General features: G+C 47.8%; 1 protein-coding gene across 1 annotated transcript; it reads left to right on the top strand.

The window, feature by feature from the left end:
* Positions 1 to 3,261: 3,261 nt before the first annotated feature.
* LOC136375992 (uncharacterized) lies at positions 3,262 to 9,073 on the top strand. Its single transcript, XM_066341750.1, has 4 exons — positions 3,262 to 3,293; positions 3,421 to 3,478; positions 3,597 to 4,145; positions 7,832 to 9,073. The coding sequence occupies exons 1-4, from the start codon at positions 3,262 to 3,264 to the stop codon at positions 7,880 to 7,882; spliced, it is 690 nt and encodes a 229-aa protein (XP_066197847.1). The 3' UTR covers positions 7,883 to 9,073.
* Positions 9,074 to 14,881: the final 5,808 nt, after the last annotated feature.

The following is a 14,881-nucleotide window of genomic DNA, read 5'->3' as shown; positions in this document are numbered from 1 at the left end:
GAGAGGGGTGCTCCAGGGGTCAGGCAGGAGAAGAGAGTTGGGAGTCCGCGGAGAAGGAAAGATTAGGAGCAGAGGTTTTAGGTGAGGTTTCTTTGGCCAAAACCAGCCTGCGTGTAGAACAGAAAGTACAGAAATTAAGGACAGGAGAGAAAGGAGAAGAAAGCCTGCACATAAGGAACTTCTGATGCCCTCCCCGTCCGGTGGCAGAAATTGTCAAGATTTCTTAGGAATTATAATCGAATGTCCTGTTTTCAGGCCAATGGGAGTCATTGTTTAGTCTGTACTGAGGCCATGCCGTGTTACAGAAGAAAATTAATTTCTTCGGTTTGAGGTCTGAGAGACCGAGTTTGGTGAGGTTTTTTATGAGACATCCTAGAGGTGTCTGGTCAGAAGGCTTAGACCCTGAAGAGCCCAGAGTGGAGACAGGTGAGCAAGAGGAGGCATCCCCGCCTTTTGTCACTGTCCCAAGAGGAGAGAATCTCCGTGTGGGGGAGCGTCCCTGATAGAGGTCGTCACCACCTGTCAGGGAGCTCCGAGGACGAGAAGTCCGAGAGAGTGGAGAGGTTTGGCTAGGCGCCTCGTCTTCCGTGCAGTCCACTGAGACTGAGTCAAACCCCTCAAAACGTGAGGCGTATCAGAGAAAACCGTCCGACCAGAAAGGGGTATTTTTAGAGAAATTTAGAGGCCAACCGGGGAAGGGGAAGGGAGAAACTCCTTACCTTCTGGTCCAGCAGGGGTTCAGGACAGGGTTAGACTGCTGGCCAATCGACCAATTACATGTCCAAACAGAATCAGGGAGTAAGCCCGGGACGAGCTGCCACTGCCCATTGCTTCCCTGGTTGTAAGTTTGAACGGCAAAGAGGGATCGTCCAGGCAGTTAGTACCCTGTCCCGGGTTTCGGCACCAAATGTTGGAATCCATGGGTGTCCGAAAGACCAGAGTAACAGGCTTTATTGAAAGGGAGAAAGGAACCCTGCCGGGCACTTCTCCTGGGGGAGAAGAGCACCAGTTACAGACTAGGGGCAAGTTATATAGTGTTTGAGAGAGCCTGAGGGGATACTGAGGCAAAAGTCCTGGTATGTCCGGAATGCTCCTCCTTGGGGGGCTTCGAGCATGTGGGTGTTGAATCAAAAGTCCTGGTGTGTCCGGAGCCCCTCCTTGGGGAAGCTTCTCAGCTTTTTGGAGTTCCTCTGTCTCAGGGTCAATAGTCCAGTAAGGGTGAGGTCTGACAGATAAGCGGAACATCAAGAGGGCAGTTTGGAATTCACGTATCTATCAGATTTGGGTCAGCTATACCCTGTGTCAGTCACATGCAGCCAGCATATTAATAAAACTTCTCAAAAAAACTCATTTGGACTTAGTGTCTCTACATAAAGTTATGTACTTCCGCGGAAGTAAGTTCCAAGAACGCTACTTCACAATATAGTTACAATAACATTTTTTCCTTTTAATACAATCCACATCATAATTATATATTATAAAGTTTGCCATGGGACCACTGTCTTTTGTTTATATAAGGATTCCTTGTAAGCTTTAGTCTTCGCAAAAATCTATTTTTCTGCATGAGAAAAGGTTTGAAAGTCACCGCACTGACCACAGTCCCTATGATGTTTTCTCTGAACTACGTCTTTGTAATGTCGCGGCAAAGTGATCCTTGAGAGAGGGGTTCTTAGCAGCTAAAGGTGAATGAGAGTCCACTGGTAGACTGTGAGAGAGGTTTTGGGAAGCTGAGAGAGTTAGAGTGATTGTTATTGTAACAGTGGATTCCGTCTGATCTTTTTCGTCTGATTTTTGCTTAACTCATCTTGGCTTGTAAAACAATAACTGGCCCACCCGGCCCCTAGATGTTTGCCCAGGCTCCTTGAAGAAGCCGCAGGCATCCGGTGTTTGATTAAGGGCTTATCGGAAAGGCAAGGCCGCAAGCATCTGAGGCAATCAATTGTTGCATTCGCCGGGTAAAATAGACACTGGAGACGTTTAGAGAGTTTAAACAAAGTTTTATAGAAAAGTGAGCTCAGGTGACGGTCACCAGTCACACCGAGCACCTACAATTTAGGGGTTTTTATAGCGTAGTCAGCAAGAAAAGAATGTTTTACTAAGAGAATTGTATTTTGACTAAAGGCAATTGCTAGGCTTTCTCAATGAGATGTTCTCATGAGATTTAAAAATGTAGGGAAATCCATGGAATGTCTTGTGTTGCTGCTGGGCTATCTTGCAAGTGCACTCTGCATATCTTTGGGTGAAAGCTATTCTTAATGTTATGTTAATTTCTATAGAGACAAGCCTTTTAGAACTAATACTCTAAAAGCTTTTACTGATGTTATCACTATTCAAGTTATTTTGTATTTTGAATAATTTGCTACCTGACTTGTGACTCATAGATGTAAATTAACTGTTATCCCGAAACATGAAAACATAGTGAAACAAAAGTAATAATTAACACCTTCCTTACCTCAAGGACCGGGAATAGATTATATCACATCAATCACCCTGAGAACTGTTACAATTCCTCTCCCTGAAAATAGGTATAAAACTTGCCTGCTGAAGTGGCTCGGGGCTCTTGGCCATTTCCTTGCCTTGGGCCCGCTCGCGAGTGTAATAAACTTTTCTTTGTTTTACTCTGAGTCTAGAATTCTGTTGGTGCGTCCTCAGTCAACATTTGGAGGTTCCACCGAGATCCCGCACGAGACGCACGCCTGATGCTTGGTAAGTGAAACTGGCGGTGGCTGTCAGGCAGGGACGTGAGTCCCTCCTGGCTGCGACCGACAGACGTGTCAGGGGGTCGCAGGCCACGACTCCGGGGGACGCCCTGGAGTGTGAGGACGACCAAGGACGCTTGGAAGTCCATCTGCTGTCTCAGACAGAATCTGTAGATTTGTTGCCAGTTTCCAACCGAGCTCGTAGGTCCGGACCGTTAGATTTATTTTTAGTTTTATTTTGCCGTTCGCGGCGCAGCCGGCTTTGTCTGTTTGTTTCTGTTTGTTTTTGTCAGTGTCTTATTTGTTGCCTTCTTTCTGTCTTTTTATCTCTTTGAAATTAAAATGGGACAAGGAGCTTCCACCCCACTGTCCCTGACTCTGTCTCATTGGTCTGAGGTTAATGCCCGAGCTCATAATCTGTCTCTTCTTGTTAAGAAGCGCAAGTGGCAAACTTTCTGTACCTCCGAGTGGCCCACCTTAGGAGTAGGTTGGCCGACCACTGGAACCTTCCACAAAGACACCATAAAGGCGGTTAAAGCAGTCGTCTTCAGTCCAGGACCTCATGGCCGTCCGGATCAGCAGCCTTATATTTGGGTTTGGGAAGACCTGACCGACAACCCTCCTCCTTGGATCCAGCCTTTCCTTCCTCCCCCTGCACCCTCCCTCCCAACAACCCTCTCCACCACTCCGGGCACTCCCAGACCTGCTCCAACTCATCCAGACCTCTCCTCTATGCTTCCACTCAAACCTTCGGAGCCAACGGCGCCTACTTCATCCCTGTATCCTCCCCTTCCCTCCTCTGTTCTCCCTGAATCTCAAACTGACCTTATTCTTCTTGATTCGGGACTCCCGCCTCCCTATCCCAGGGATGTCCCTGCCGGTGCTGCTGGTTCCCAGCCTGAGGCCCCACATCAGAACGAACGGGGACCATCAGGAGAGGGTCCAGCCCAAGGTACCCGGAGCCGGAGAGCACAAACCTCGGATGACGTGGCCGTCACCCTGCCCCTTCGGCCTTTCGGACCTCCTGTCCCTGGCGGTCAAGGGGGAGACATGCTGGTACTTCAGTATTGGCCCTTCTCCTCCTCAGACCTATATAATTGGAAAAACAATAATCCACCTTTTTCAGAGGACCCTGTCAAACTTACTGACCTTCTCGAGTCTCTTATGTTTTCCCATCAGCCCACTTGGGATGACTGCCAGCAGCTCTTAGGTATCCTCTTCACCTCCGAAGAAAGAGAACGAATTCTCCTCGAGGCCAGGAAATTGGTTCCTGGACCTGATGGTCGTCCTACTCAACTCCCCAACCTTATAAATGAGAATTTTCCCCTAAGGTGGCCTAACTGGGACCCTAATACGCCTGAAGGTAGGCGGCAACTCTTACTCTATCGCCAGACTCTGATGATGGGTCTCCGAGCGGCGGCGAGACGCCCCACTAATTTGGCTAAGGTAAGAGAAATAATTCAAGGGTCAGAGGAATCCCCATCCAGATTCCTAGAGAGACTAATGGAAGCCTATAGGAGGTACACCCCTTTCGACCCTGAGTCTGAAGATCAGAAAGGGGCACTGGCTATGGCTTTTATAGGACAGTCAGCTACTGATATTCGGAGGAAACTCCAGAGGATGGATGGGTTACAGGACATGGCTCTGAGAGATTTAGTCAAGGAAGCTGAGAAAGTGTTCTATAAAAGAGAGACAGCAGAGGAAAAGGAGCAAAGATTAGAAAAAGAACGTGAGGAGCAGGAAAATAAGCGAGATAAACGGAGAAATAAAGAGTTAACAAAGATTTTGGCTACCGTAGTAGGGAAACAAGATAGAAAAGGAAAGCATAGTACCTCGGGCCCAAACCAAAAACCAAAATTAGGACCTAACCAGTGTGCCTACTGTAAAGAAGAAGGACACTGGGTCAGGGATTGCCCTAAGAAGAACAAAAAGAAGACTGAGGAAATCCTTGCCCTAGGAGATTAGGGGCGTCGGAGTTCGGACCCCCTCCCCGAACTCAGGGTAACATTCAATGTGGAGGGGACACCAATCGACTTTGAGGTGGATACAGGAGCGGTTTACTCCGCCTTGCAGAACCCGCTGGGCCCCCTCTCAAACAAAAAATCCCTGGTTCAGGGGGCAAATGGATGCCAGCATAGATCATGGACAACTAAAAGGACAATGGACCTGGGGAGGGGAAAAGTACAGCACTCCTTTCTGGTCATACCAGAATGCCCTGCCCCGCTGCTGGGGAGGGATTTGCTTACCAAGTTAGGGGCAAGTATTGACTTCAAGCCCCAGGGACCAGAAGTAAGATTCAGTAACCCTCTTGTCAGTCAGCCTGTTGTGACCATGCTGACCTTGTCTGCTGAAGATGAGTATAAACTGTATGAGACCCCTGCCCCCGGACCCCATTCAACAGAGGACAGGTGGCTTCAGAGCTTCCCAGAGGCCTGGGCAGAAACGGCAGGGCCAGGATTAGCAGTACAAAGGCCTCCGGTGGTAGTATACCTAAAGCCCTCCGCTACCCCCGTAAGGGTCAAACAATACTACATGAGTAAAGAGGCCCGAGAAGGCATTAGGCCTCACCTCAAGAGGCTACTAGGACAGGGGATCCTGAGGCCTTGTCAATCAGAATGGAACACCCCCCTGCTACCAGTGAAGAAACCAGGGACAGGGGACTATAGACCAGTCCAGGATTTGAGAGAGGTTAACAGTCGAGTAATGGACATACATCCAACGGTCCCAAACCCTTACAACCTCCTCAGTACCCTCAGTCCTGACAGGAAGTGGTATACAGTACTGGACCTGAAAGATGCCTTCTTCTGCTTGCGCCTGCATGAGGACTGCCAACCCCTGTTTGCTTTCGAATGGACGGACCCTGAGAATGGACTCAGTGGACAGCTCACCTGGACTCGGCTACCCCAGGGCTTCAAGAACTCTCCCACCATCTTTGACGAAGCGCTGCACCAGGATTTGAGTGCTTACCGAGCCTCCACCCCTGAGGTAACTCTGTTGCAGTATGTTGATGATCTATTACTTGCAGCCGCCACCAGAGAGCAGTGCAAACAAGGAACTGAAAAACTGCTTGCCGAACTGGCCAAACTGGGATACCGGGCATCCGCCAAAAAGGCCCAGATCTGCCAACCCGAAGTCACCTTCCTGGGCTACTCTCTCCGAGACGGTAAGAGATGGCTAACTGAGGCGAGGAAAAAGACTGTTACTCAAATCCCGCCTCCGAAAAATCGGAAGGGCCTCAGGGAATTCTTAGGCACAGCAGGTTTTTGCAGACTATGGATACCTGGCTTTGCCGCACAAGCTGCCCCTCTATACCCCTTGTTAAAGGATGGAACTGAATATACCTGGGGAGATGAACAGCAAAAGGCCTTTGACCAAATCAAGAGGGCACTGTTGTCAGCCCCGGCCTTGGCACTCCCCAACATAGAGAAGCCTTTCACTCTCTATGTAGACGAGAAGGAAGGGATAGCTAAAGGAGTATTGACTCAGTCTCTGGGACCCTGGAAACGGCCAGTAGCCTATCTTTCTAAGAGGTTAGATGCAGTCGCAAAAGGGTGGCCAGGGTGCCTACGGGTGATTGCCGCTGTGGCCCTCCTAGTCAAAGACGCTGACAAACTGACTCTGGGCCAGAAATTGACTGTTGTCGCCCCCCATGCCCTGGAAAGCATAATAAGACAACCTCCAGACCGCTGGTTAACTAATGCCCGCATTACTCATTACCAAAGCCTCCTGTTAGATAAAGACAGGATCACCTTTGGCTCTCCAACTGTTTTGAACCCAGCCACCCTGCTACCCAGGGAGGAGGGGGGAACTGTCCATCATCAGTGCAGGGATATCCTAGCCGAGGAAGCTGGGATCCGGAAAGACTTGCGGGACACACCATTGCCACAATCTGACTTAATTTGGTATACTGATGGGAGCAGTTTTCTGTATGAAGGAGAACGCCGAGCTGGGGCTGCAGTGGTAGACAAGGAAAAAGTAATCTGGTCAGAGAGACTTGCCCCAGGAACCTCAGCTCAAAAGGCAGAACTAATAGCTCTAACAAAGGCTTTGGAACTAGCTAGTGGTAAACGGGCCACCGTCTACACGGACAGCAGGTACGCATTTGCTACTGCACATGTGCATGGGGCAATTTACAAAGAAAGGGGCCTGCTTACATCAGCAGGCAAAGACATTAAACACAAACAAGAAATCCTAGCCCTCTTAGATGCTATCATGCTCCCACGGGAGCTAGCCATTGTCCATTGCCCTGGGCACCAGAAAGGGCAAGACCCAGTAGCAAAAGGCAACAGGAGGGCGGATGAAGAGGCTCGAGCGGTAGCCATGAGGACTGCCTCCAACATCCTCACTATAGAAGCAGAGCCATCCCCCACCCTGACCCACTTAGAGGAACCTGAGGATGTTCGGAAGTTCCTCCAGATGGCCCACCATCTTACCCACCTTGGGACTGACAAACTGGTACAACTGCTTCAAGATGATAAAACATTGACTACCCCCGAGAAGAGGCAAATAGCAAAGGAAATAGTCAAAGCTTGTAAGGCCTGCCAAATGGTGAATGCCTACCCAACAAAAGGAACCAGTGGAACCCGTCTCCGAGGCACCAGACCAGGCCAATATTGGGAAGTAGACTTCACTGAGGTAAAACCTGCCAAGTATGGACTAAGGTATCTCTTAGTTTTTGTAGACACCTTTTCAGGATGGGTAGAAGCCTTCCCTACCAAGCATGAGACGGCGGCGGTGGTAATTAAGAAGATTATGGAAGAAATCTTTCCTAGATTTGGCCTTCCAAAGGTAATAGGGTCTGATAATGGACCGGCGTTTGTGGCCCAGGTAAGCCAGGGGGTAGCCAAAATATTGGGGATTGATTGGAAACTACATTGTGCTTATAGACCCCAAAGTTCAGGACAGGTAGAGAGAATGAATAGAACAATTAAAGAGACCTTAACTAAATTAGTCATAGAGACTGGCCATAGAGATTGGGTAATGCTCCTACCATATGCTCTTTTCCGGGCTCGGAATACCCCTTCTGCTAAAACTAACCTAACCCCCTTTGAAATACTTTTTGGAACCCCTCCGCCTATTCGAGATTTATCCCCCTCTGACTTAAATATCCCAAATACCCCTTTGTCCATTAGGTTACAGGCCCTGACCAGAGTACAACATTGCCTATGGAAGCAGTTGTCTGACCTTTACCAGCCGGCAGGAGACGGGGCCCCACATCACTACCAAGTCGGGGACTTCGTCTACGTCCGGAGACACCAACACCGGACCCTCGAACCCCGCTGGAAAGGACCCTACCAAGTCCTCCTCATCACACCCACTGCTGTAAAGGTCGATGGCATCGCTGCTTGGATCCATACTTCACACCTCAAGCCTGCTCCTGCTCCTGATGACCAGTGGACAGTGGAGAAAACAGATAATCCCCTCAAGCTGCGTGTCCGCCGCCCCAACAAATCCCCACCAACCGACCCGGCAGACATGGCAGGTGATATCGGGGACCAGTGACATGGTATGGGAAGTGACTTCCAATGACCATCCCCCCTGGACTTGGTGGCCATCCCTGTATCCAGACCTCTGTCAGCTTGCGGCAGGGCTGGAAACTTGGGACATCCCGACCACGGACCCTGCTAGACCCCTTCTTTGTAATTCTGGGACATGCGCCTGCCCGACTGGTGGGATAGGGGGCTGGGGCTATGGGTGCTCCCACCCACAGCTCCGCGCAGAACTCAGAGCATCTGACTTTTATGTCTGCCCCCGGGACAGTCGTGATAGGGACACGGCTTGGAGATGCGGGGGACTGGAAGTCTTCTACTGTAAGGCTTGGGGTTGTGAGACTACCGGGACAACTTACTGGAGGCCCACATCCTCCTGGGATTGGATCAGGGTAACGCGAGTAGCCCGGGAGGGGGCAGGAATTCGGGACTCCCGCTGCTCTGGGAATGAGGCCTCTGGCTTCTCTGCACGGAGGCCAGGGACCTGGACTGGTAGTGGGCCATGTACAAATTTCACCTGTAACCCACTGAATATTACCTTTACCCACCATGGAAGAAGGCAGGATAATGCATGGCTAAAAGGCAGGCAGTGGGGCTTAAGAATGTATGTGTCAGGATCTGATGCTGGATTGACGTTCAAAATTAAACTCCAGATAGGCACCGCTGGAGGCAGCCCATTAGGACCTAACAAAGTACTGGCTGACCAAAGGGCCCCAAGGCCTAGCAAGCCCCTTTCAGTCCCGGTGCAAGCTACTCCATCCCCGAGAGATACAGTCAGCAGCCCAGCCAGTGTCAGTAGTACACCCCTGTCACAAACCACGTCAGGTTCAACCACGGGGCAGCGATTATTAGATCTAATAAAAGGTGGTTTTGAAGCTTTAAATAGCACCCACCCCAACCTTACTGACTCCTGCTGGATATGCTTGCAGGCAGGGCCTCCCTATTATGAAGGGGTCGCAGTCAATGGGAGCTACTATGAGAACAAAAGCCCTTCCCAGTGTAATTGGGGCAGGCGTCACATGCTTACCCTCCCAGAAGTGAATGGACAGGGGATATGCCTGGGGACCCCGTCTGCTTCAGACAAGGCCCGATGCCTGCAGACTATTTCAATTTCTCCTAACAGTTCCTATTTGATCCCTGAGAAAGGAACTCGGTGGGCATGCAGAACGGGCCTGACTCCCTGTGTGTCCACTCAGGCCTTTAACAACTCTCAAGATTTTTGTGTAATGGTTAGGGTTTTCCCCCGCCTTATATATCATGGAAATGAGGACTTTGAAGAGACGGTTGAAGGGCGGACCAGGTATAGAAGAGAGCCTGTCACACTCACCCTAGCAGTACTGCTGGGAGCCGGGGTATTGGCAGGAGTGGGAACAGGAGCTGCTGCCCTAGTTGAAGGGCCCAAACAAATGGCCTCGCTAGAGTCTGCTATTACCCAGGATTTAAGGGCTGTAGAGCAGTCAATAGAAGCTTTAGAAAAGTCACTGACCTCCCTCTCTGAGGTCGTGTTGCAAAACCGACGAGGCTTAGACTTGTTATTTTTAAAAGAAGGTGGTTTATGTGCTGCTTTAAAAGAAGAATGCTGTTTCTATGCCGACCACACTGGAGTAGTTAGGGACTCCATGAATAAGCTGAAAGAAAGACTAAAGGCTAGGGAAAAGAGACTACAAGATCAGCAGGGATGGTTTGAAGGGTGGTATGCCAAAGCACCCTGGTTGACTACCCTCATCTCCACCTTAGCAGGACCCCTTATAGTGCTATTGCTAGTTATCACCATTGGACCGTGTGTCCTGAATAGACTCACCACCTTCCTGCAGGGGCAAATAGGAGCAGTAAAACTCATGATTATGAGACAACATTATGAGAAATTAGAACAGAACTCAGATCTCTAGGATTAGAGATATGCAACAAAGAAAGGGGGGAATGTAACAGTGGATTCCGTCTGATCTTTTTCGTCTGATTTTTGCTTAACTCATCTTGGCTTGTAAAACAATAACTGGCCCACCCGGCCCCTAGATGTTTGCCCAGGCTCCTTGAAGAAGCCGCAGGCATCCGGTGTTTGATTAAGGGCTTATCGGAAAGGCAAGGCCGCAAGCATCTGAGGCAATCAATTGTTGCATTCGCCGGGTAAAATAGACACTGGAGACGTTTAGAGAGTTTAAACAAAGTTTTATAGAAAAGTGAGCTCAGGTGACGGTCACCAGTCACACCGAGCACCTACAATTTAGGGGTTTTTATAGCGTAGTCAGCAAGAAAAGAATGTTTTACTAAGAGAATTGTATTTTGACTAAAGGCAATTGCTAGGCTTTCTCAATGAGATGTTCTCATGAGATTTAAAAATGTAGGGAAATCCATGGAATGTCTTGTGTTGCTGCTGGGCTATCTTGCAAGTGCACTCTGCATATCTTTGGGTGAAAGCTATTCTTAATGTTATGTTAATTTCTATAGAGACAAGCCTTTTAGAACTAATACTCTAAAAGCTTTTACTGATGTTATCACTATTCAAGTTATTTTGTATTTTGAATAATTTGCTACCTGACTTGTGACTCATAGATGTAAATTAACTGTTATCCCGAAACATGAAAACATAGTGAAACAAAAGTAATAATTAACACCTTCCTTACCTCAAGGACCGGGAATAGATTATATCACATCAATCACCCTGAGAACTGTTACAATTCCTCTCCCTGAAAATAGGTATAAAACTTGCCTGCTGAAGTGGCTCGGGGCTCTTGGCCATTTCCTTGCCTTGGGCCCGCTCGCGAGTGTAATAAACTTTTCTTTGTTTTACTCTGAGTCTAGAATTCTGTTGGTGCGTCCTCAGTCAACAGTTATAAAGTATTGCACCCCAGATTCTGAAAGGCACTGTACCTCACTTCATCGAGTCCATGTAGAGATACCCAATCCAGATAAGTTTAAAGAGTTTTATTAAAGGAGGAAATTTTAATATGCCGGCTGCATATGGCTGACACAGGGCATCTGTAGGCCCAAATCATGCAGCCCCAAAAATGGTTCAAGGGCTGCTTATATACCCTTGATCACACGCAGGGGGGAGAGCATGACATTATGACACAATCATTAACAAGATTATAACATTTGTCTAGGAGATACACAGAAACATTAAGACTTTCAAGGAAACACAAAGATATTTATAAATCTTTCAGGGTTTCTCTTCCCTCACTAGCCTAGAGGTATTTTACCCTCAAGATTCCAGGAAAGGAAGGAACTACAATCAATGCAAGGTGGTATGTAAATTATGCCTCCTATTGAAAGAGAAGTTTCTCAGTTAACCTTAATCCTTTCAGAGAACTTAAAACCAAATGACCCTAGTTGTCCTTGTAAGTCAGGAGACTTCTACATTCCTTTTCCTCCATTTTCCAAGGAAAGAACAGGAAAGCCTGACCTTTACTTCCTAGAATATTGTATGGCCAGTTGCCACAGCCACCATCACAGCCGCCTGGCCCATGCAGGTTTGTATTTGATTCGAACAGACAGTAATGAAACAATGGAGCCAAGAACTGGTGGGCCATTAGCTTTAATCCTAGCTTGCACCCAGCAGGCAAGTAAAAATACAAATTGGGCTCCAAAACCCACTCATTCAGTGCTCACAAAGCCACTGACTTATCCGAGTTTCCTAGAATCAAAGGTTCCTAACCTCACCAGTATCATTCACCTCTGTTCCTCATCTCCTCTCTGCACAAACTCTGCACAACTGGCTTCTCCTTCTACACTCCGCCATCTTGGATGCTTCTTCTGGCCTCCTCCATGTGGCCTTTCTCTGCTCTCCTCTCTGCTCCTCCTCTAATGCTAATCTCAGGAACCGAGAGAACAAGCTCCCGGTCTGCCCCACTTTATAGCACAGAAATCAAAACCCCTTTAATCCAATGTACAAAATAGGGAAGTCTCTGATACAAAGTCCACCCCACATCAAAAAGGGTGGGAAAGCCTGACCCGTGGTGGCGCAGTGGATAAAGCATCAACCTAGAAACACTGAGGTTGCCTGTTCGAAACCATGGGCTTGCCCAGTCAAGGCACATATGGGAGTTGATGCTTCCTGCTCCTCCCCCTTCTCTCTCTCTCTCTCTCTCTCTCTCTCTCTCCCCTCTCTAAAATAAATAAATAATTTTTTTTTAAAGGGTGGTGTTGGGCAGATAAAATATATTATGCTCACTTTGTTAAAGATGACGCTGCCCACGTGAGGCCGTCGCCCAGGTGATATTAATGTGTGTTGGGGGCAGGCAAGATCATTGTAGCCTGAGGCTTGGTTTTGGGATTAAGCCTTTCCCACCCTTTTTGATGTGGGGTGGTACAATCCAATCATGCCTCAGAGAAGTGACTTTGTATTAGAGACTTCCCTATTTTGTATATTGGATTAAGGGTTTGGATTTCTACACTATAAAATGGGGTCGGAGCGGGAGCTTGCTCTCTTGGTTCCTGGGATGACTAGCATGAGAGAGCGGAGGGAGCAGAACAGAGAGCAGAAAGAGGCCATGTGGCCAGGAGAAGCAGCCAAGATGGCGGAGTGCTGAGTGAGATGCCAGTTTGTGCAGTTTGACGCTGGAGAAGGAAGGAGATGGGGAACTGAGGAGAATAAGTCTGGTGAGCTAGAAACCTTTGATTCTAGGAAACTCGGATAAATCAGTAGCTTTGTGAGCACTGAATGTGATTGGGTTTTGGAGCCCAGTGTGTGTTTTTACTTGCCTGCCGGGTGCAAGCTAGAATTAAAGACTATGGCCCACCAGTTTTTGGCTCCGTTGTTTCTTTACCGACTGTCCGAATCCAATGCGAACCTGCAAGGGCTGGGCTGCTGTGATAGTGGCCCTGGCCGTGGCTCCTGGCTTTACAGGTGGGAAAGGCTTAGTCCTAAAATCAAGCCCCAGGCTACAAGGATTCTGCCTGCCCACAGCCCGCCTCCAACACACATTAATATAATTATGCCCATTCCAAGCATAAGGGCAACTAATATCATCACCTGGTAGATGGGCTTCCACGTGGACAGCTCCATCTTTAACAAAGTGAGCATAATATGTTTTATCTGCCCAACAAATATCAATATTAATTTGCAGCTTTTTGGTTCCTTACAACATGGTGAAGCCCAGCGAGTGTGTGTCTCCAGGATGGTGGGGCTGCCCCTGTTTTCTCACCAGGCACGAAGCCAGGTACAGATGTGCCTGGTTTCCTGTTCCACACCTCTCCCACCCACTGTCACTGCCATCAAAGCAGGTCCTTATCTCACCACTATGGAAATTTAGAGCTGGGTGATTCTTAAAAAGTTTTTTATTCATTTTTTTAAAAGAGAGAGAGTGAAACAGTAAATTGCTGTTCGGGTTAGTTATGCATGTATTGGTTGCTTCTTGTACATGCCCAGGCTGGGGATTGAACCCACAGCATTGATGCATTGGGACAATGCTTTACCCAACCAAGCTACTCGGCCAGGGCTGAGATACATTATTCTTTGTGCTGACGTGTCCTGTGCCCTGCTGTGTTGAGGAGCCAACTTGGTCACCATCCACCAGCTGCTGATAACTCTGCTTCCAGTTGTGATGACCAACCTGTTTCCCATAGTCAACAAACACCCCTGGTGTCTCAGAATAATTAGGCTTTCAAAGCTGGGGTCCACAAATTTGCTTTTTCCAACACATTGTCTGATACAAACACACACACATGCACACACACACAGAACCAAAGACAAACCGTGTCACAGACCAGCACAGCTCATAATTCTGGGTCTTGAGGGAGAACAGTGCAGAATTAAGAAAATAGACTCATTAAGAAAAAAGGATGGGATTGGGAAGCCTCTTCAATGCTGATGGCAATATCCAAGTGCCCCATAGCCCCAGTTTGCTTTATTATATAGCCATATGCAAAACAAGGAAGTCCTTGATACAAAGTTACACATCTAAGGCAAAAACAGGAACTCTCCCAAGGCATAAAAAGGAATCTCCCCACCACACATAAGTGAAATCAACCAACATCTGAACAAACAAAGAGTAAGAGGAAGGGCATGTAAATTGCTTCCAGCATCTTAAGCAAGCAAATGAAGTGGGTGCAAATACTCAGCTTCTTAGCCAATATGGACATGATGGGGGGAGAACTTAGCTTATTGCTAAGCCTCAAATTTACAAAGGCATTTTGCCACTTGTAGTCTACAACATATACCCCTTTTCTTTTTTATTTTTAATTTGTGTGCTGAGATTTGCACTCATCTGATTTCCTAGTTTCCCAGATTCTAATTTGGAGGCAGACTGAAAAAAATACAGAATAAACACAAAATTAGTATAGCCAATGCTAACAGATACCCAAACAAGTATTCTAAGAATTACAAGGATTAAAGCCTTTAAGATTATCAAGCAAACTTTTAGCCAATACAGCAGGATCTATAATAGTTAAATGTCCTTAATATGTTAATGTAATTTCACCAAGTCCATGTTGGCACCATCACCATTCCAAATCCCTGGAGATGCAACCCAACCCCACTTCAGTCCCATGGAGAGCTGTCACAAAGAGCAGGAGTCCAGGAAACACATTCAGGAAAAGTCCACATGGTGCTGGAATTGTTGTCACATTTATACACTTTGCAGCTAGCGTGCAAGTCCCAATGACCACTGCTTCTAGCTGGCAATGATTCAAGTAGACTGGAAAAGCCATCTGCAGCATGTGTGGAGATGGAGCTTCCGTTTTCTTCAAAACTGGAGA

The sequence above is a fragment of the Saccopteryx leptura genome, chromosome 6 (assembly GCF_036850995.1).
Source record: "Saccopteryx leptura isolate mSacLep1 chromosome 6, mSacLep1_pri_phased_curated, whole genome shotgun sequence".
Lineage (NCBI taxonomy): Eukaryota > Metazoa > Chordata > Mammalia > Chiroptera > Emballonuridae > Saccopteryx > Saccopteryx leptura.
The sequence above is the reverse complement of the archived record's forward strand: the minus strand, read 5'-3'. Positions and strand labels throughout refer to the sequence as shown.

Coding starts and splice junctions, on each gene's coding strand:
- LOC136375992 (XM_066341750.1), top strand. CDS start 3,262: ATGGCCGTCCGGATCAGCAGCCTTATATTTGG. Junction 3,294..3,420: donor ATCAGCAGCCTTATATTTGG/GTTTGGGAAGAC, acceptor CAACTCATCCAG/ACCTCTCCTCTATGCTTCCA. Junction 4,146..7,831: donor GCCCCACTAATTTGGCTAAG/GTAAGAGAAATA, acceptor TTTGTCCATTAG/GTTACAGGCCCTGACCAGAG.